This window comes from Urocampus carinirostris, chromosome 4 (assembly GCF_059441175.1).
Source record: "Urocampus carinirostris isolate Australia breed hairy pipefish chromosome 4, RoL_Ucar_1.0, whole genome shotgun sequence".
Lineage (NCBI taxonomy): Eukaryota > Metazoa > Chordata > Actinopteri > Syngnathiformes > Syngnathidae > Urocampus > Urocampus carinirostris.
Genome location: NC_142352.1, coordinates 33,772,538 through 33,795,879, shown reverse-complemented (window position 1 = coordinate 33,795,879; position 23,342 = coordinate 33,772,538). Strand labels below are relative to the sequence as shown.

The 23,342-nt window shown below is 39.9% G+C and overlaps 2 protein-coding genes across 4 annotated transcripts in view; one reads left to right on the top strand and one right to left on the bottom strand.

The window, feature by feature from the left end:
* Window positions 1-2,126: 2,126 nt before the first annotated feature.
* LOC148367393 (uncharacterized) lies at window positions 2,127-13,214 on the top strand. Its single transcript, XM_088334892.1, is given in 8 exon segments — window positions 2,127-2,234; window positions 2,418-3,619; window positions 3,955-4,143; window positions 4,283-4,478; window positions 4,754-4,975; window positions 8,582-8,724; window positions 8,929-9,064; window positions 13,026-13,214. Coding segments are annotated over 8 exon segments (2,385 nt in total).
* Window positions 13,215-15,852: 2,638 nt separating this feature from the next.
* usp8 (ubiquitin specific peptidase 8) overlaps window positions 15,853-23,342 on the bottom strand; it is a 17,244-nt gene continuing 9,754 nt past the window's right edge. For all 3 annotated transcript variants that reach the window (XM_088334280.1, XM_088334283.1, XM_088334281.1), the window contains 5 exons: window positions 22,350-22,560; window positions 20,892-21,128; window positions 20,634-20,776; window positions 20,427-20,559; window positions 15,853-16,859 (listed from right to left, as the gene is read on the bottom strand). In XM_088334280.1, the coding sequence (XP_088190406.1) occupies window positions 16,701-16,859; window positions 20,427-20,559; window positions 20,634-20,776; window positions 20,892-21,128; window positions 22,350-22,560 (883 nt within the window). In that variant the 3' untranslated portion in view covers window positions 15,853-16,700. The remainder of the gene's footprint in view (window positions 16,860-20,426; window positions 20,560-20,633; window positions 20,777-20,891; window positions 21,129-22,349; window positions 22,561-23,342) is intronic.

Genomic DNA, 23,342 nt, shown 5'->3' with positions numbered 1-23,342 from the left:
TGCAGAGGTGGGGAAATTGTGAACATATTTGTCAATAGCGATTATTTGCGTGACAATTAATCGTCTGCAGAAATTCCTCATCGTGACAGCACTAGTCTTTTGAAATTTCAGCGTAGATCATTAACTCCATATTTTGTAAAGGAGAATGTCCGTAAGTCACCTCGCCTCAGAAAAGAACTGCTTGCTTCTGATTAACACAATTAAACATGATTTGACAATTGACGTAAGCAGTGCTCCTATGACACCCACAGTATAATAAATCCTGACAGACTTCTGTAAAACCTGTTAATAGAAACCAACAACAAAACACTCAAATCTAGTTTCAGGTGTGAACCCCTCTAAACTAGTCCAACCTGTGTCACTGGATAGAACTACGCCTACGAGTGGGCAAAATCTATCCTTCTATCTATTTACCCTGCTCATATCCCTCAAGAGGGGTGACCGACAGCAATACAAACACATACAAAAACAAAGAAAATTAAAAAAGGAGCAAAAACACACACTCAAATTTTTGGACCACGGCCAACCCAAATGCCCAAACACCCGGACAAGTTAAGCACCCCGGCACCCAAGCTTGGTCATGCTTTCGTCCCTCCAGATAAAACGGGACACAAGAAAGCAGCCGTGTCACTGGGGTCAGGGTGACACAACACACTCTTCTGTTCAACAGCAGTGCCCGACAGCTTTTACTGGTTTACCCCTGCCGCATCATCCGGGTGCCGTGCCCATACCTTAGAACACGTCTAAACATCCCGTTATCCTTTTACAACACCAAGTGGGCTAAATACTTGCTTTAAAAAACATGTACAATCCGTTCAGATTTTTTAAATAAATATTGATGAGGACGTTAATGTTATTTGCTGCTACTACGGTTGAGGAAAACGATGCTTGCAATATTTTGTAAAGATACATTTTTGGGTCAGTTTAAGGCCAGTCGTAATGTGAAATGAAATGAAATGATCTGCTATATAGCGCTTTTCAAGTCAATGACTTCCCAAAGAGCTTTACATTGTGTTTCACATTTCCCAATAGCGGCCTTGTATTGCAGCCATGTAAGACGCTAACCTGCTTATTGGGGGTATTAGGGGTTCAATGTCTTACCCAAGGACACTTCGACATGTAACACGGACAAGCCGGGATTCGAACTGGGATACCTTGATCCCAAGACGAGCGCTCTACCTCCTGAGCTACTGCCACCCCAAACTGTCAACTGTTTAAAAAATATTTTATAACATTATTTTAAAACATAGAAACGACAGATAAGCAATCACAAATATGTGTTCATATAGTAATAAATCTAGGGTATACCTCATTGGCAAATCCAAGGACTACGTGAGGATAGTTCTGCTTCCAAAGATTACACACCTATGATTAGGCATTGTCATTACAGAGGAAGGTTGTAAGTTATAATTTTACCCAAGAGGCTTGAACCTTTCGTAAATCCACGGAAAAAAACAATTAAAATAAACTAGACAGAAACTACCTAGACATAAAGACAAAGAAATCCTACCCAGCACCTGAAGACTTCTGGACTTTGGGCTAAATCTGGTCTGTAATAGACTTGATTTAGTCCAAAAGTAGATGTTAAATTTGATTTTGCTCAGCCCATCTATTGTTGTCCAAATTTAGTTTGTGTTTACCTAGTGTGTTTGACCCAATGGTCTCCAAATTTTGTCCCCAAAAGTTGTTTTTCAACCACACCATTTTTGCACATTCACTTTTTAACCAAAAGAAGATGTCTTTTATGCAGAACCGTATACGACTGACAACAGGCACCTGACGAGAACTTGCCTTTGATGTTGGCTTCAGCAACTTTAGCTGCTTTCATCAAGTTTAGGCTGCTTGCTGGCTGCCTTTAGCATTGGCGACATACGCAAGTTTGACACCCGAAGCAACCCTTTCTTTTACACTAAGGCTTGTGCTATTCAATCTGCTGTGTATATTAGTCACAGTACGTGACATGTTTTGTCTTTTGTTGATATCATGGACAAGTGATGATCTTTAATACCCTCATTTTGGAGATCAGTATAAAGGAGGTTTAAGTTTGAAATACAGTTCTAAAAGTAAACAGCTACAAAAGCACAAATGGTGTCGTGGGAGCTAGGGTTCCCTATGTACAGCTTGTTATGTTTGCAGGTTGCCAGGACACAAATGTCTCTGGAGATCTCCTTCAGCAGTACATTCTGTAGTGGACATGTATCACCTGAGACCACGCTATACATGCATATTTATATGTGTACAGTATACACTTTGGTAGGCATCCTTTAACAATGAGCAACCACAACCGCCAACCCTTTTGGGTATTGTAACTGCTTAGCTCGCACCTTAGCACGGCTGACAATAACCTCACACAGACAACGTGTCGTGGATCACCAAAGGAGAAAACAAGCATCTTTAGCATGACATTTTTTTGGCAGGCTAAAACAATGAAGGCTAAAGCTTTGTCAGTGAAAGAGTGTGACTGGATAGTTAAAGATTACCATCTAGTGGAAGGTCAGCCCGGAGACTTTGATCAAGAAACCCTGTGTCTGCCAAACATCTTCAGGTCCAAGAAAGTCAAGCCTTTCAGTGAGACTCAGACAACAGGGCCGGCTTATCAGGTATACTACACAGCCCGGGAGCTACTTCTGCAGGTGCTGGATCGAGGAGCCATGCGGGAGTTGATTAGGAGAGGCTCTGTGCTGAGATGTGGACCACCTCGACCTCAAAGAAAGGAGCAAGACGTCCTTTTCTCAGGAGAGGATTACACTGAGATGTTGACTTGCTTCTCCATGGTTCTGCAGGACGGTCTCTCGCTGGGGGAGTGTGAGTTAAGCTTCGGGTTAGAAGGATGGAAGGGGGTACTCAAGAGGAATTGCTTCCAAAGTTGCCTGCAGCGTCTGAGCCGGCTTGAGGACAAAGGTAAGATGGAAGCCCTGTCTGCTTTCTGCAGTCGTGTGACCAAGCGCTATCAAGGATTATACCTACCTGGCATAAACCTGGCTGTGAAGAAATACCAACTTTGGCACCAACAGACTCTGTGCTCACTTCATCTTGCCATCCTCTACGATAAACAGTCAGGCTTCATTTGCAACATGTACCTGTACGTCCCAGAGCAGCTCCAGAGAAAGAAAAGAAAGCCAGTGGTTGTACAGGTGGTTGAACATCTGATCAGACCCTTCTGTAGTCACAAACACCTGGTGGTGTGGTTGGACATATGTTTTCAGATGGAGGAAAAGCTGGCTAATATGTTTCCTGACACAGATATCAAGATTCATACAGTTAAGTCACAAACTTTACCGGTGGAAACCACACCTAAGATGTTTTCACTTTCCCTTTTAGCAGCTCATCTCAAAGGCTGGACCGGGCCAGCGCTCCTTTTTCCAATGTCCGACTTTTTCGGATCACCGGAAGACGTGCTGCTTCCTGGTCTCTGGGTGACACTGCACATAATATTCATCAACACATTTGTGCTGCACACCATGCAGAGCTCAGGTAGGCAGATCCAGCTGTCCCAGTTCACAAAAACTTTGGCTTCTCAGTTGGCTTTTGACAACAGTACCGGAGTGCCTTTCCTGCCTCGGCTTTGCAGTACATCATACTGGGAGAAGCAAAGTCTGACAAAGTTGCCCAAACAAAGGTCAGTCTACAAACTAAATCAGACTCACAATCATTGTCCTTGAAGGCCAATGTCCTGCAGGTTTAGAATTTTCATTCCTCATAAAACCTCTTTCATGTAATCAGATTATCTGCAAGTTTTGCAAATTCTTGATAATGGTCCTGATCCCTAGAATCAGTTGTGTTGCAGTTGTAAAAAAATAACCCATTGCGGATGTGAAATGGGAAATCCCGCCCTTTAATTAAATGATACAGTATGTACAAATTCTATAGAAGTTATCTGGACCTTTTCAAAATGCCAAATTGGACCAAATAATTCAAATATTGACGACTTTGACAATTTCTGTTTGAATGTAGGAAAACCAGCAGCAGCAACAGCAATCAGGTGATGGAAAACCGACCGCCCTGGTGGGATGGACCAGGTGTGTGTGGTTTGGACAACTCTGGAAACTTGTGCTACTTGAATGCCGTGTTGCAGTGTGTTTGTTCCACGGTGCCTCTGGTTGAGCATCTCCTTCATCAGGACACACGGAAGGAGTTTGCACGGTTAGACCAGCAATGGACGCTTTTCAGTAGTGTGCTTTGAGTTAGACTTTTTGGACTTTGAATCAAGAGCTCAATAGATTTCTATTGTTTAATTAAAAAGGACGGATTTTTTTCCCTGTGCCAACCTATGTTCTTTCAGAGTCAAGTGTCTCGTGGCCCGAGTTTTAGTCAGCCTCCTGGAGCAGATGTGGCTGGGGAGGAGCTCCAGCAGTGCCACAGTGGAAGCCAGAGCTTTGTTGTGTTCTATCCTGCCACAGTTCAATAATCACTCTCAGCAGGATGCTCAGGAGCTTCTCTTACACCTCTTCAATGCACTTCATGATGACCTAGTGAAGGTAGCTTCAAGGGTGTAGGTTTGATTTTGGTAATGGTGGGACATTGCTAATTTTTTAAAGTGATCACATATGATTATTGAAAACGATGATTGCTCAATATGGCTGGGGGACACATCCCCTCCATCCATGCCAAAACTACACCATTAGGTAGCGTGTTTTTTCCATTACTTTTGCATAGTTTCTGGAAAAGAACACAAAATTCTTGGTCTTGAAAGTATCATGGGATGATTGTGCACAGCATAACACCAATCTTTGCTACTATGGCTGATTTACAGGTTGAGAGGCGCAAGATGTGCTCTTCCAAACAGCTGAAACGAGACCAGGTTAAAAACGATGCCAATGGATTAAAGGAGCACACCATCGTTTCGAAGTTGTTTGAAGGCATGCTCAGCTTTGTGTCGGTCTGCATGCAGTGCGAACACCAAACCCATAGCACACAGACCTTCACTGTACTCTCCTTACCCATACCAACACATTTCAGCAAATGCTCAATTCAGGTGCATTGGGGGTGACAATTTGTATACAACTATGGATGCAATAATTTTACAGGAGCATTATAATATTTGTCGTTGACTTTTTTTTGTTATAACCATATGAAAAAGTTTTAGGACGATAATTTTCCAGATTTTTCTTTATAAATAATTTGGCTCTTTAGACCACTACTTTTAGCTAAATATAACATGTGGCAGAAAAAAGACAATGAGCAATATTTGAGAAGTGTAATGAAGATTTAGAGAAAGTATGCAATAATTAAACAAAAGTGGGATTGTGCATAAAATTGGGCACCGTTGTTGTTTTATTTTCATTTTTGGAACACTAAATTTGTTTTCCAGATTCTGTAGGGTAGGGTAATCAGGCAATAGCCTTTTCTGTGCACATGCCACCAGTTGCTTGAAGTATGCTTTACCACATGTGCACAAGCCAACTTCCTTTTGGAATAAGGTTCTGTGGATTGATAAAGAAAAACACAGCATTCCAAGACAAACACTTGTAAAATTCCATGGTGGTTCATCATGCTGTGGGCCTGTGTGGCCAGTGCAAGCAATGGCGATCTTGTTAAAAGTTGAAGGTCATAGAGATTCCAATCAGTATCAGTAGATACTTATGAACAATGTTCAAGAATCAGAGACAAGGTTGAAGATACCTAGGAACTGGATACTGTACTTTAACAAGACAACCCTAAACACGGTTCCAATTTTACTAAGACACTCGTGCGGAGGAACGAGAACAACGTTCTGGAATGGCCATCTATGTCCAAAGACTTGACTATTGAAAATCCATAGTGTAATTCAGAGTGGATGGTCTGTCAGACCTGACTGAACTAGAGATGTTTCATAAATATGAAGAATCCAGACCCTCACTAGTAGCTATATAAAGAGTTTGGAGGCTGTTATTTTTTGCAAAAGGAAGATTTACTAAATATTGATGTCATTTGTCTTTTCAGGTGCCCAAATACTTTTGTTTAAGTAATAATTGCACACTTTCTAAAAATTCCATAAACGTAAATTTATTTAATAAACACCACTTTGTTTTTCTGCTTTATAGTATGTATGTTCAGGCATGAAAATAGGTCAGGGGTTAAAAAAGTGAGAAAGGTAGAGGAGATTCTCTATTCATGTGTAATGCGCACCTCAATTTTTTTATTCAAAATCGGTAAAAAATGTTGTTTCGCTTTTTCTTAGCTCAAACTAAGAATTATAAGTGACAAACGTTGTTGAATTTGTGCAGCCACGATTATAATAAATTATTGAACAAAATACTAACATAAAATTCACAATGTATTCATTTAATGTTCTTTAAAGTCCGATTTATCATTAGAAACATACAGTGCATCCGGAAAGTATTCACAGCGCTTCACTTTTTCCACATTTTGTTATGTTACAGCCTCATTCAAAATTGTATTGATTTAATCTCATCTCCAAATTCTACACAAAATACTCCATTATGACAATGTGAAAAAGTTTTTTTTTACTTTTTTGAATTTATTAAAAATAGAAAACTAAGAAATCACATTTACATAAGTATTCACAGCCTTTGCTTAATACTTTGTTGATCCACTTTTGGCAGAAAATACAGCCTCAAGTCTTTTTGAATATGATCCCACAAGTTTAGCACACCTATCTTTAGGCAGTTTTGCCCATTCTTCTTTGCAATAAGTCTCAAGCTCAATCAGGTTGGATGGGAGACGTTTGTGCACAGCCATTTTCAGATCTCTCCAGAGATGTTTGATCGGATTCAAGTCTGGACTCTGGCTGGGCCACTCCAGGACATTCACGGAGTGGTTCTGAAGCCAATCTTTTGAGATCTTAGCTGTGTGCTTTGGGTCGTTGTCCTGCTGAAAAATGAACCTTTGCCCCAGCCTGAGGTCAAGAGCACTCTGGAGCAGGTTTTCATCCAGGATACCTCTATATATTGCTGCATTCATTTTTCCTTCTATCCTGACTAGTCTGCCAGTTCCTGCTGCTGAAAAACATCACCACAGCATGATGCTGCCACCACCATGCTTCACTGTAGGGATGGTATTGGCCTGGTGATGAGCGGTGGCTGGTTTCCTCCAAACATGGCGCCTGGCATTCACACCAAAGAGTTCAATCTTTGTCTCATCAGACCAGAGAATTTTGTTTCTCATGGTCTGAGAGTCATTCAGGTGCTTTTTGGCAAATTCCAGGCGGGCTTCCATGTTCTTTTTACTAAGGAGTGGCTTTTGTCTGGCCACTCTACCATACAGGCCTGATTGGTGGATTGCTGCAGAGAATGTTGTCCTTCTAAGAGGCTCTCCTCTCTCTACAGAGGAACGCTGGAGCTCTGACAGAGTGACCATCGGGTTCTTGGTCACCTCCCTGACTAAGGCCCTTCTTCCCCGATCGCTCAGTTTAGAAGGCCGGCCAGCTCTAGGAAGAGTCCTGGTGGTTCCAAATGTCTTCCATTTACGAATAATGGAGGCCACTGTGCTCATTGGGACCTTCAAAGCAGCAGAAATTTTTCTGTATCCTTCCCCAGATTTGTGCCTCAAGACAATCCTGTCTCGCAGGTCTACAGACAGTTCTTTTGACTTCATGCTTGGTATTTGTGCTCTGACATGCACACTTAACTGTGGGACCTTATATAGACAGGTGTATGCCTTTCCAAATCATGTCCAATCAACTGAATTTACTGCAGGTGGACTCCAATTAAGCTGTTGAAAGATCTCAAGGATGATCAGTGGAAAAAAGATGCACCTGAGCTCAATTTTGAGCTTCATGGCAAAGGCTGTGAATACTTATGTAAATGTGATTTCTTAGTTTTCTATTTTTAATAAATTCAAAAAAAGTTAAAAAAAAAACTTTTTCACATTGTCATAATGGAGTATTTTGTGTAGAATTTTGAGATAAGAGATTAAGTTAATACAATTTGGAATGAGGCTGTAACATAACAAAATGTGGAAAAAGTGAAGCGCTGTGAATACTTTCCGGATGCACTGTAAGAGTCGATGAGTTCCTCATCGTGCTATTTTGCTCCTATTTACATTTCTAAAGACAACCTCTCTGTTTTCTCCATTCTCCATTTGTCTCTTGTGCAGTTATTAAAAATAGTGTGATAATGAAATAAAATGTAACGCCTTTTCATATGTCATCCATATCACTGTTGGTCTAGGGGTTAGCTTGCGACCCGTGTTCGATTTCTGTTGCATCCAGTGTTTTGCGGTAGTGATCAGTGATATTTTTCGACTGATTGACCATTGCGCAAATACGGTAATAAACTACCGTAAAATCTTGTGTATAACGCGCACCCAGACTTTAAGTCCCAGATTCCCAAAATAGGATACCTGCGAGGAACTACATTGATTTTAATTTAAACGCATCACCTCAAATACCTGATTAACTCTCTGCGAAATCTCACGATAAAAAATATATTTTCTTCTTGGATCTACACAATTGACGTAGTTCACCTATTTTTTGACAGTGAATTTCGAAAAAAAGTGACTGATTTTCATGCCTGATGTAGATTTATTTATTGAACTGAAATTGCTGATCTGAACAACCAAAGCATTATAGTGTAAAACCTGTATTGATCAGGGATGCCCAGACGGTTTTAAACAGCTGTAACGTGTCCATCTTGCACAGGAGTGCTTGTCTTTGTTCTTTGAGGAAAGTCTCCTGACTGGCAGAGAGACTCTGCTCTGCTCAATTTGTGAACTGAGAAAAGAAACTGTTCTTCGTACTTATCTCGAAAGACCTCCTGAAATCCTTGTGCTGCACCTTAAACGGTAATTGCTAACAAACCACTGAGACTGGATACTGAAATCCTCTGCATTATTGATCTGCCAATTTTTTTTCAATGCTATCCCATGAAAAATATTTCTAGTATTTGCAAACAAAGTCTGCTGTGTGCTGTATTTTCAATCATATTCTTCATGTGAACACTAAAGTGCCGTTGACCAGTTCTTTTCTGCTAAACAAATTTCCTGTAGGTTTGGCTGTAAAGGGAAGAACCAAGTGAAACTGAGGACTAATGTCATATACTCCACTGAGCTTGATGTAAGCTCCTTTCTGTCCTGCTCAGCGCAGAACCAGTCCTGCTCTTTCTATCATCTCTATGCAGTTGTGGTGAGTAAACTTAGTGGTACCGGTTTTCAAATATCCATCTTTATTCTCTCAGGTAAATGTTTACTAAAGTTACCTAGATTGCCACAGGAAGTCAATTCTACTTCATCGTTATATATATACACATTAGTAAATAGAAACCCTTTTTTGTGCCAACATTTTCCGCATTGTCCATTTGTGTGTTTACAACAAAAATACTACGACAGAAATACTGCAAAATCACTAAAAAACTAAAAATAAAATTTAGTGCTTCCAAATAGGGAACTAATATATTGTTTTGCTTGTATTCTGAAAGGTAAAATATGCTATAAAATACTACTAAATATTACTAGTATTACAATAGGGGCAGCACGGCGGCGCAGTGGTTAGCGCGTGTGCGGCACAGTTCTAAGGTCTTGGGAACCTCCTGTGTGGGTTCAAATCCAGCCACCGGACTTCCTGTGCGGAGTTTGTATGTTCTCCCCGTGCTTGCGTGGGTTTCCTCCGGGCACTCCGGTTTCCTCCCACATTCCAAAGACATGCATTTCAGGTGGATTGGCCGGTCCAAATTGTCCCTAGGTGTGAATGAGCGAGCGAGTTGTCTGTCCCTGTGTGCCCTGCGATTGGCTGGCAACCAGTTGAGGGTGTCCCCTGCCCACTGCTCGATGATTGCTGGGATGGGCTCCAGCACCCCGCAACCCTACTGAGGATAAGCGGTGCAGCTAATGAGATGAGATGAGTATTACAATACTAAAAATAGTTCTACAGAAATATAACAAAAATACTACGATGGAAAGAACTGGAAAGATACAGCGGAAATACTACGAACATACTACGAAGAACATACAATTACAGTAATACTTTAATAAATAAATGCGACTACAAAAAATATTATGACAGAAGCACAATGAAAATACGACTTGAGAAATATTATAACAGAAATATGACAAAAAATACTGTAGATATACTATAAAAAATCTACTAGGGAAATACTACAAAAATGTAAGTCATTACAAAAAAATGCTACAAAGGAAATACTACCAAAATACTACTAAGAAAATACTACAAGACTACAAAAATAAAACTACAGTAATACTGCAAAAATACTAGAGATAATACAAAAATCCGACTGCAGAATTACTAAAAAAAATACAACAGTGATACTACCAAACTATCAAATTAAGTCCTGAAAACAGGGACCTAATTGGTTATTTTGCTTTAAATGTGAGCGTTTCAAAACTAATTTGATGATGCCAGTCTTGTTAAAAACTAAATATAAAAAGCAATATAGCATGTATATTTATTCATAAATTAAAAATTTGGATAGGGATCCCCGATGGGCCTGTTAGCCACAATTTTGAATAGTTGCCCACCCCTGATCTGCCTGTTTTCACAACCCTGGGGAAATTTGAGCTTCCAAATGTTTACTATCTAATGTTCTCTCTTTGATTGAAAATACAAAATACATGAAAATGTACATAATATGTACCTGCATGCCATGAGAGTTAATTAATCTCAGAGCGTGGCGATGTTTAGAGTTGATCCTGAAAGCTTTTAGGCCTTAGCTAATGACCAACAATGGCTCCGCTTCAGAGAGCATGATTGGTTGTTGCAATTTATGTAATCTTCACTTTCACTTCGCATTCTCAAAATGGCTACCTGCAGATAGATAAAAGTTGGTCCGAGTGATTTCAGGCGCGTGCTGGTGGTTTTCTTTTAGTCTATGATGAAAATGATGAAAGTAAGAAAGGGACCATTTCAAATACAGTCCAAACGCAAACCTAAACCCCAAAAAGATTGAAAAGTATGAATCTATTTAAGTGCGTCCACGAATTTCACTGATGCGGAATAAAAGGAGCTGTAATGATGATTTTAGCCAAAAAATGGCATCAGCCAGTGCAATATTTTGAAGTTACGTGGACCACCTTTAGCACCATACCTGTCAACCTCCACGGCTCCATGCCCGTACAAACTCTCGTATTTTCACGTACAAAATAATTGTACACCATTTTTTTTTTTTTTTCGGAATGATGCATGATGGGAAATCCCCAGGCGGAAGACGCATGCGAACAGTAGCATCAAACCACTCGCTTCGTTTGCATCGAAAAAAACAATACCGAGATAGAGGCTTCCGCGGCAAACTCCTTTGACTTGATTGTCGGTGTATACCGGATGGTACCCATCATTGACAAATTTGCGTTTTTCTGTACAGATTTCTTGTACGTCGTACTTGTCTTAAAATGCTTAAAAAACGTACTTTGTACGGAAAAAACGCACAGGTTGACAGGTATGTAACACCCACCATCTCTATTGAGTCAAGAACTGGAAGAGGAGTCCTGTGGAACTCAATACAAACCTAGAATTTACAGGGACATTATTCAGATTCAGATTCAGATTCAGATTTACTTTATTGTCATTCATGTACACGTGTATACAGAACGAAATGTCGATACATCTGACCAGCACAGGTTCTTTGAACGTCAGCCGGGATAGATAAGATTAACCATGTCTTCGTCAGAATTTTAGCGCAGCAGTTCGACATCTCGCGGTTCGATGCCACTTCCAGTTGTTAAATGGTCCAGTTTATTGTCCAGAGAGCGAACGTTGGAGAGCAAAATGGATGTTAGAGGGGTTAGCCTTTAGCCTAGCTGTTAGCCCGGCCCGCTTCCTCGTCACGCCGCTGTCTTGCCACTCTGCTTCGCTGCTTTGTAGGCCGCTGGGTCTTGTTGACATAGCAGTCCGTGGCTAATAAACACTCCCGAGTGGTCGTAGCACCGAGCGCTTGATGTCGAGTGGTCGTAGCACCGAGCGCTTGATGTCCTCGTTCGGCGGTCACGCCGCTGTCTCGCCACTCTGCTTCGCTGCTTTGTAGGCCGCTGGGTCTTGTTGACATAGCAGTCCGTGGCTAATAAACACCGAGCGCTTGATGTCTGGATGATCGCATATCCAGCAAAAAAAACTGCGATCGTATCTTAATCTGCAGTTCGAGCCGACTTTGTGCGCCATCAAAACTGAGTCGAAGACTGGATCTTATGGCCGACGTGTAAAAAAACCGTTGCAAGCCGATGCAGCCGCAGCCGAACAGGGCGCCGCCATGATGACGATTTACTTAGCACCTTCTAGAGGTGAAATAACAGAATCAAAAATATTTTAACAAGCAAAAATCCATGAACTACAATAATAGTGTTATTATAAATGTTAAATAAAAACGCATGCCAAAAATACGACAGGGCATGCTCGACTTTCAGTATTAATTATGATGTCGATAGAAAACTTTTTATTGGAACTGAAACAAACGGATAATCTGTACAACAGAGTAATTGAAATTTTGAGGAAAGAGGATGGATTTTGTTCACACGTAAAAAGATTTTTGGTGGGTAAAACATGGCTATATTCCTCAATAATATTGAAATTCTATGAGGTTATTATTTATTTTTTTATACGTGTCGCACCTGTAGCTGCAGTGAATGTTTTATAGCCATAAAATAGTTTTTGAGGGTTGGATTGATTTAGATGTAGCACTTCTAAAAGCTTAAGTGTGAAATGCACGGCCCGCCACTAAATTGACATGACACCAGCCTCATCAAAAGGGAGCATACATGATTTTTCGCCATCTTGCTGTTACACGAAACCAAAGACCAGAAAACATGTGGTGGAGAGTCGCGCAGAGTTATGAAGTAAAAATGTTGCGTTTGGGTCACTTTCAGTCTCCGTAGTTTGTATTCTTATGCTTGGTACTACTCGTTTTAGGTTGCACCAGACAATACAGCGACATCTGGGGGTCCACTACTACAGTGTCCCTTTAAAATGGTCCATTTTCTTATTAGAGTTTCAATTTTTTTTCAATGCTATCCCATGAAAAATATTTCTAGTATTTGCAAACAAAGTCTGCTGTGTGCTGTATTTTCAATCATATTCTTCATGCGAACACTAAAGTGCCGTTGACCAGTTCTTTTCTGCTAAATGGAAACTATTTCATCTTCAGAACCATGTAGGCCACCTGAACATGGGTCACTACACGGCTCTCTGCCACAACGCTCTGACACGATCATGGCACTGCTTTGATGACTCTGCGGTCCGGGAGCTAAACGGCAGTCACGTGCAATCTCCAGACGCTTACGTCCTGCTTTACAGTCGCAAAACATTCCGGACACCAAAGATCGTGGGCCTGTGATGAAGTCATAATACATGAAGACTGGTTTGGTGCTCCCTGCGACCCTAAACTGAGGATAAGCAGTGCGGATAATGAATGCACTGATACGATCCCAAAACTGTACGTAAACACCTAATGTAAATATCTTATATGTAGCCTCTATATGCCCACACTTTGTGTAAATTATCTTTTTTTTTAAAAATTCTCTCAGTAAAATGTGATACTGGAGTGCCACGTCCACTTTCGTTGTCACAATATGTTCAACCCATTTAGTAACAATAATAAAGGTATATTCCATTCTATGTTCTTGTGCAGAAGGCTACCTTCAGGAAAATGCTCAATTCAAAATAATTTCATAGAGTCACTGAAGGTTATCATATATATTTGATGGAAACTTTCACAATCTGGAACTAGATACACCAAAATCTAATCACACACCTAATTATAACAAACCTTTATATTGACTATTGGGACAACACACCGAGCTGGGTCATTGTCATTGCGATTTCCACGACACCTCCATCCGGTATTCTGTCATCATGTCAAATTTGATTTGTTTCTGGTTTGCGCACTTTGGTAGTTCTTATGAGACCTGTTTTGTTGTTGTTTACTGTTCCTGTTTTTTCATTCAATAAATACGGCTTCCCCACATATGGCTACACCTCGACAAAATGTGATAGAATAACCTGGACACCAACAGAACCAGCAGAAGGCGTCCATCTACTCAGTCCTCTTTTTGGCATCAAAAGACTGCCTCCTTGCACATGTTCCCGCGGCCATGAGAAGGCCCATCGGCCAATTCTGTTTCTTGTCTCGGCTGCGAGGAGGGGGTCCCTCAGTCGCTTCTGGTCCCTGTCCTGGTGGCAGGGATAAGGTTACCCTGCTGCAACTAGTCCCCAACTTCAGCGAAGAGGGGCAAGGACCCTCGAATCCCCCAGTTCTGGTCATAAGGAGTCCTCGGCTGCTTCTCGCCCTGTTTCGGCAGGGACGGACAATGACTTTCAGTCGTCCCGTTCAGGTGAAGGCCTGTTTGATGCAGCCTCTGTCATTTTTGTTTTTGCTTTGCTTTTTTTGTCCATCTGGCATCCAGCTCTCGATAGGGAGGCAATGTCACGATCTAGTACACCACCTCCCTCAAAGGGCACCAGCTGTATTTGGAACTGGACACACCTGAGCCTAATCACCACACACCTGTTCCTAATTATACCAAGCCTTTGTATTGACTGCTTGGACAGCACACTATGTCGAGTCATTGCATTTCCCAGCTGTTTGTTCTTCTGATATTATGTCAAGTATGGTTTTTGTATCTGGTTCTGCACACTTTGGGAGTCGTTTTGAGACCTGGTTTATTATAGTTTGTTGTTCCTGGTTTTTGTCAATAAATACCCTTGTTTGAAGACACACCTTCCTCCATTCCTGCTTCCCCGCATTCGGCTCCACCTCTGCAAACGTGGCAAATATTTGAAAGCAGTGAGAAATGATAACTAACATTTACAAGAAAAACAACAATCTCATGGCACACTTTGGTAGTTCTAATGAGACCTGTTTTGTTGTTCCTGTTTTTTATTTATTTAATAAATACTATTTGATTGAGCACCCCCGAGAGTGAAATCACATGAAAACATCATTCTCTTCATCCATTTTATTGTACTTTGCTTGCCTGCATTATCAAATTGTCATCTAGTACTCTTGGAAGGGGGCAGCACAGAGACTGGGTGTTTAGCACGCAGCCCCATGTGCAAAGATCCAGGGTTCAACTCCAGATGATGAAGCCTCCCTGTACAGAGCTAGCAAATGCATGATCTCCCTGTGCCTGCGTGGGTGTCCACAAACATTGCAAATACATGCATGTTAGGCTGATTGGCGGATCCAAATTGTTCCTCGGTGTGAATAAGCATGTGAATTGTCTGTGCCATGCAACTGGCTGACAATCAGTTCAGGGTGTCCCCTGCCCATTGCCAGAAGATGGCTGGAAGGGCTTCAGCACCCCCACAACCCCAGGGAGGATAAGCGGGGCAGAAGATGTGAGGAGTTTCATAATATCCTTTCTGGGGTGTCTGGATTAAACAATTACATGGAAAATACTTTAAATTTCACGATCTACAGATTAGATCTTAAAATACCCCTCAGACAATTAGTCATTCACTTTCATCAAAATGTATGTTCTAATAGTTATATTTAATGGCAAATACATTTCACAACATTACTGGGGCATATACAAGGCCATGTCCATCATTGACATCATTCAAAATAAATTAGCAAGCGTACGCCATAGAGTGTTCATGGATAAACCATGAATACTTGTGATCAAATACAGTGAAACTGAAACACTACAATTGCCACTCATCCTTTGATGCTACATCTTGCGTCACAAAGGACCTGTTATGCTAATCATTAACTATTCTGGGAGGCCACTCGTGTTGATTTGCATGATTTGCAGTTGACAAATGATCCACGTTTGTCTTGTCATTTTATACCTTCATGGCATAGAAAGGGAAACTCAAGGTGGAGTCAAAAAATAAAATTCAGAAATAATAACAGAACAAAGGAAACTTTTTTTTAAATATGAATTTTTTGGCCTGAGTACCAAAGCCATATTAAGGCTTTCCTTAAACTTTAGTGATAAGATTTGTATTTAAGGAAAAAAAAACACAACAGGTAGGCTTGGTTAATCATTTTATGATGCATTTTAAATTACCTACAATTCATATAAAAAAAAACATTGAAGAGGGGAATAAAAACACTGGTCAATGAATAAGGTAAAAGCTATAGATTATTATTTAATGGTCTATCTAGCTCAGAATCAAATATATGCGCCTACCACCACACACTTGATTATAGGTAGGGTTCTTATGACAAGGGTGTTTTTTTGTCTCTTTAATAAAAAAAAATAAAAAAAAAGATTGCAATTTTTTAATTCGCTCTGAAAGAAACCAGAAAAAAAGGCATTTAAACAGACATGCTGACTAATACCGGTGGTGGATTTTAAATCTGATATGATACAAGATGATAGGTCCCCTTTGGCGGTCATGTATTAGTATTAGAAACTCGCGACCATAAACTTCTATGCAGTGTCCATAGACAACAGACATTAACAGCTGAACGTGTTAGAGATTATATACATTTTGGAAAAGTGCAATATCCCCTTTGTTAAATACGTACAAGCTATGCAGCTGTGAAGCAGCCGTTTCTACACTTGAGTAATCCGTCCGTTCGCGTTAACTGCAACGAGTCACGAATATGGTAGCAGCTACATGCCCTACAATGAAAGCGGCGCTTGGTGGAGTCAAACTGGAATCTCTCAAATAGATGATTAGAAACATGAGCAGCCAGCAAGTTTTCCACAGCTATAGCGTTCTCTAGTGGCGGAAGGGTGGCGTGGTGGGGCTGTGCTGCATTGTTCTGGCATCCTTCAGCTATTAGATTCTAGGATGGATGCGTTTCCACAACTTCCCATTTTTAGAAGAGGGAAAAGAGAGAACCTTTTCATGTTCTTCAGCAGCTCCATCACAGGGCGGAATAAAACAGAATGTAGGCGGCAGAAGATTTGACAGAGGAGGTGGAGATATCAGAAACCTCGTGATCGTCAAACTTGAACCAACGTTGCTTGTAGGCGTTCTTACAATAAGCAGTGTAATGGCCACCGTCAAGTCCTCCGTAGTGGTTCTAGTGAAAAAAGCAAATTCAAAAAAAAGAAATGAAATAATGAGCTGAAACCAAGAGATACAATCGAAGATCATTAATTATGAATACAGTGCCTAGCCAAGCCAAAGTCCAGACCTCAATCCCAAATAGCATTTGCCGAAAGATCTGAAAAGGGCTATGCATGAATGATCACCTACAAATTTTAAGGAACTTAAGCAGTTTTGTAAAGAAGAATGGGAAAATATTTCTGTTTCAAGATGTACATAACATGTTGAGATATACCTAAAAAGACTTGTGGCTATGATCGCAATAATAGGATGTTGTACAAAGTGTTAACTCAAAGAGGGCCAACATTTTTGCAACGCCTAGTTTTCAATGTTTTGTTAGCACAATATAAAATGTTAAATGTGTTTTTTTCTTCCACGATTGTGTCCCACACGTTGTTGATTCCTGGAAATTATTTTCACTTTTTATATCCAAGTTTGAAGCCTGAAATATGGCAATATGTCAAAAAGTTCTTGGGGTCAATACTTTTGCAAGGCACTGTATGTGCAAGTACAATACTTACTCCATATAGTACAGTATAGTGTTTACACTCAGTAAAAAGTATCCTGCTATAACGCCAGTATACGTTATTGCTAATTTGTGGGTTTTGCATTCTGATTGGCTAAACAGTCAGACCGGCCCTTTTCTGCCTTTGCGTCAGTCACATTGCGGTCTGAGTTGTATTCATACAGCTTAGTGAACGTCCAGTAAATTACGTTTGCGCAAATCTTTTTCAATTTCAAATTTCCCTAAAAGACATCACGTCAACAAAATGCCCTAGACCGACCAAAGCACAGGCGGCCGGGCCCAAAAGGCAGATGAAGATGCTTTCTATTGCCAACAAAGTTAGATTCCTTGACCTGCTAAAGAAGTTCCAAAACTTTTTCCTAATAGGGCTACATAACTTTTCCATTCTCTCAGTTTGTAACAGAAAACGTATGAAACATTTTTTTTCCAGATACACAATCAAATAACCCTTCTAAATTCTTTAACCAACAAAAGTCAGAAAAAAAAAATCACACTGTTATTGAAATGGATAATAACCAAATAACCCTCTCTGGATTTTTCACAGAACAAATATCAGAAAATAATTTAACAGTCGGTTGAACATAAACTTTCTGTTATGGCGTGCAGTCTTAACAGGTCCAAGTTCAGCCTAGTTGTCAGAACACTGGACCAACAGTGGTATAGATGACTTGCGAAAAGTCAGTCGATTTTATCTCAAAATCTCACTATTTTTAGTCGAATGTTGATGACGTTGTGCATTTCAAATGTTACAGTGAATAGAATAGAATTTGTTGTCATTGTAAGTGACAAATGTATCGTCATTCTAACGTCTGAAAAGTACAACAATATTAACACTCGTCTATGGTACCGTAACTTAAGATAGTGTGATGAGAAAATCCAATGTCTTAGGTATCACTGGTAGAGTTCGCCGCTCTCACCGCGGTTCAAATCCCGTTACAAACGAAAACCCATGCCCACATGATAGTGACAAAGTATCATGTCAAGTAAAAAACGTAGTGTCCTGAAATTATTTCTGCCCTTTAGTGTAATGCATGTCGCAAGATTATTTTAAAAAAAATATTTTGACAGCACAGAAGTAATTTGCAAAAAAAAAGAAAAAAAAAAAAAAGTACAGTACTTTTATTTGGTAAACAAATGATTGAGCCTGTAAATTGGGTTTGTTTCAATGTATAGCAGAGTAGAAAATAAGTACCGGTAATTCAATTACAGTTTTGAGTATCGTAGGACCTTTTTGGAACGCAACCCTTGTAAAAAACTTGGCATTACTATATCCCATAATAATTTGATTAAAATAACAAAATTTGAAACGAGCAAAATCAACTGCTATTCCCCAACGTAGATATACTTGATCATTTGAAATACTTTTTTGGATTCAAATACTAAAATTTGTTTTAAAGTAGTCATTTTAAGTAAAATATTTTCGATTTTCACCAGGAGAACAAGAAATCAAGAAATTTAATTTTTAAAACAACTACACACAATCTAATTTTTTGTAGTGAACATGCTGCACTGACAATTGGCATTCCTAACAATACGTATTAAATTGTATTCTAATGTATATGATTATGTAACGTATCGTGTTTTTGGCAAGGGAAAACTGTTTCCTCAGGTTAGAAATTTCAGGTATACTGAACTTTGAAGAATCCCTGCAGACTGTTAAAGTGTATATATATATTGTAACTAACACTACAAAATGTAAAAAATGGGTAATTCTTTTATCAATCCTTTAAAAACAAGATATTAAAAAAAATCAGTTTTCAAGCCAAGTTTATAATCAAAAGGGATGTGGAAAGTGCAGGACAAGCAAATCCTTTGATGCCTGCTTTAAAATACAATGGTACCCATACTTACGAATTTAATTGGTTCTAGCACTGACGTCGTATAATGAAACAGTTGTAAATCGAAACACATTTCCCCTTTGAAATGAATTGAAACTGGATTAATCCGTTCCAAGGTCATCAAATGAAACCAAAAACCATTAAATCAATTGGACCTCCCCTGTAGGTACAATAATGTTTTAATGGTTATAAATATGTCTCATGAAATAAATAAAACAAAAAATAAAGCTAAGGAAATGCAAAAGATGAAGTTATTTTACTGTACAAAGCTTTATTGATGAAAATAATGTGATGTAAAAAAGTCAATTGAATTTCTTGGCACGCTTTTCCACTCGCAGTGCGGATTCGGTTGCTGAACACATAATATAGCGATCCAGCAATTGGTGTTTCCGTCTAGATCTTTTAATTTGTCTTTTAAAATGTTTCAGTTTTCTTTGAGCCTTTCCATTAACTATCCGCTTTTGGCCTTATCAGGATGTTTTTTTGTGGTAGAAGCCGTCAATTGTGCCGTCAATTTGTGATCATGTCCCCCAGCCAGCTCATTTTGTCCTATCCAATTTATAAAAAGCTTCAAATTATTGCCGTTGTCCGGCTTGATAAAAAAGTGATACATGTCGCCACTGTCGTAGACTTTAGGGTCCATTTTTGTCTTTAGACGATAAAGGCAGTGGACATGCTTCGCCTGTATTCCCTCGACAAATCAGGGGGGTTGAAAGGGTCTCACATAGCTGATAAACCATGCAGGGCACTGTTTGCGCGTACTTGTGCAAACCTTTAGTGGCAGTGTCACTGACTTTGGATACTGGAAAACTTGGGATACCAAAACATTTGTAAGATTGGTACCACTGTATTAGAAAAATGTTGCCTCATGTGTGATCCCTTCTCAAGGTTTCTTAATTTTTCCCCTTGTTGAGGTTTTTAAGTTTTGGTGTAATAATAGTCTGTATTTTGCAATCATCTGTGGTCTGTGCAACCCTTTGAGACTCCTTGTGATGAAGGGCTATACAAATAAACACGACTTGACTCAGTCTTCCTTTAGTCTCTTAATGAGTGTTTTTAAGGTGCAACATGCCAAATTGGACTCACACACCGCAATGCAAATTGTCCTGTCCATGTGATAAAATGACAAATCATGCATTGAAACCTTGATGTAGCTGATGCTCTGAGCTTTACTCACAGACACTCCGTAAAGGTTGTATCTCTTCAGGTGCTGCTTAGGGCCAATGACATACTGGGACAAGTCCAGACCATCGAGGGGGAAGTCTACAGATGTCTGCAGCTTCTGTTTCCATCTGCCTTCATAGGAAAAGCTACAATGGCAAAAAGAATAGGAAAAATAAGTCTGTGTTTGCGATTAAGAGCAAACAAATGAGATTTCACAGACCGCTTCAGGTGCACCATGAGAATTGGAGGAACCTTCCAAACCTCCAGTTTCTTGGTGGAATCTCTGTGAGCTTTGCAATGCCCGCAGAAGACCTTGTTATTATCTGTTAGCCGCTCCTCCTTGGAGAACAGTCTGAGACAATCCTGTAAGGTAAAGCAGCACAAATCCTTTCTTTGGATTTTCAAGTTGTGGTGTGACACTTTAGGTAAGCTTCAGAGACTTAGTGATGTCGATCCTCCAAACAAATGTGTTACTGACCTGAAGAGAGCACTTGCTGGTGGAAGCCAGAGGCAGCGATAGATACATGAAAGTCTCAAAAGTTCGAGACTTACGGTGGCAAGTCTGACATTGCACTGTGGACTTAAACTGGCCCTGGAAGAGTGCCACTATGATGGACTCGTTTAGCATCTTATGTTTGCTCCAGGCTTGGTCTGCAGCCATCTGATCATCCAGGTGGTCGTTGTCTTCCTCTTTGTAGCGTTTTCTGTTGTCCGCCTGAAACACAAACAAAACCGGCATGGTTAAACACAGAAACAAATATGAAGCAAAGTATCGCAACCCACGTGATTTGAACCACTCCAATATAAATGATGAAAAGATATCCAAACATCAATAGGTGAATACAGATCAATGATGGAATTACATGTACTTGAGGCACACTTTGAAATTACTTAAAATGAGTCCCAGTGTCATTTGCATGCAGCTATGACAACACACAAAAAGGACACTATTCAATGTAATTTATAAGCCTTTTCCACCATGCAGTCCACTTTGGTTCTAAGTCACCAAATTGTCTGATATATATCTTACTTACCCTTATTAAGTTAGGTGAATTGCCTGGCGAAATGAATTGCAGAATTATCACCTTAAAAATAAAAACTGGGCGAAATAAATGGAAAGAGAAGTAAAAAACAAATCCTAAAACTCTCAATATTAAAAGCTAAATCATAACAACCACAACAACAAAGCTATTTTTATTATTGCAGATAAATCATCACAATTCTGCTATAAAAAAAAGTATGAATAGGATTCTCAACTCAGATATACAACTGGACTTCATGGTGGAAAAGTTGTATTATTAAGTTACATACTGTGGGCAGGGACTGGGACCCCTCGGTCGAAAGAGATGTCTGAACAACGTATAGAGGGAATTGAATGGAAATATGTAATTACACTATTATTTGTAAATGAAAAACAGTTTTTATATAAATGAATCAAATCACATCATAATGTAAGTACTTTTCTGAGTTCTATATTGTTCCTTACATTTTCATGTTTAATTGTTTGCCTTTGAAGTGGATGATATGACACAGAATTTTCAGAAAATCTGTACAATAGCACAATTTATTATCACCACAAAAGTGATATTAGAGGAGCTAAGTAATATATGAGGTATTACATGTTTGAAGTTAAAGAACCCACATTTTGTCCATCTGTTGCCCTACATTCAAATGTAGTAAAACAGATGCAGCAATGGGTCATGTCTTGGGTCTACATGCACAGAGGTTCTGATGAGCATCAGACCAGACAGATGCACACAGAGCACACTCGCTGGATGACACCATAGCCACATGAACACGCTCACAAAATGTACTTACTCTCTAATTTGCCATCAAAATGAAACCCCGTGGAAAAAAAAGGAAAAATACACAGAATGTATTTTTGAGAATGAAAGCTCAGTCTCTGTGCTTGCTTGGGGTAACGCGTATACATTACCTTGTTGAGGTCCTCATGAAGCCCATCCATTAGAAAGAGTAGCAACTCTTGAGAGTCTTGCTGGTCATAGCCTGAAAACTGATCATTGATCTTTCCTATGGTGATCTTAAAGTCTCGTGGACTGATGCACCTGTAGAGTCCGGCCCACAATGCGTTCATAATCACACCGAATTCCTCCGCAACTTCCCCTTTATGTCCAAGGATGTTGCTTCTGCAAGAAGACACAAGAAGTGTTTTATTTGCCAAGTGCTAAAGAAGGGAGACATACCAATTAATCACAGCAAGGTCTAGATCAGGGGTCCCCAACCTTTTTGAAGCCGAAAGGTACTTTTTGCTACTAATTGGCACATAAGGCTACCAGTTTGATATAAATGTATAAAAGGTCAACATATAATACATATTACCCTATTATTAGCAGGTTGTAATGATTAGAAATTGAGTAAAATAGGCTCAGTCAACTACTAAAACGTCATGCCAGTGAGTAATCAAAGTTCCTAGAAAATCACAATAACCCATCTCAGGCCAGTTATTTTCAGAACCTGTCCACAGACTACTCAAGCATTCTTAGGGTCTACCTGGTGCCCGCAACCTCCACGTTGAAGATTATTCACCCCAGATCTGAAGTCTTCATATTACCCAATATATTAAGACCTTAAAACTTGGAAAAGTGCGTATTTTACCAAAAAGCCTGGTGCACACCTGGCGCCAAATGCGTAGGGAATTTGGCATCGACGCATTTGGCTGGCGAAGGCCAATGGCGCCGTGCCCAGCACACCCGTGTTGAGCTTTGCTCCAAGTTGTTTCATAATAGGGACTAATACAGAGTCACAAAGCGATTACAAAGACAAGCACATGTGGTGTGATTTAACTGTCATGATAGTAAACACCAAATAGACTTGGCTGTCGCTTTAAGAAGGAGCGCCACTGTTGGTTTGCGGTAGTGACGACGACTTTTACGACGTGCTGTTGAAATCCTGCCTGGTGCTACGATGT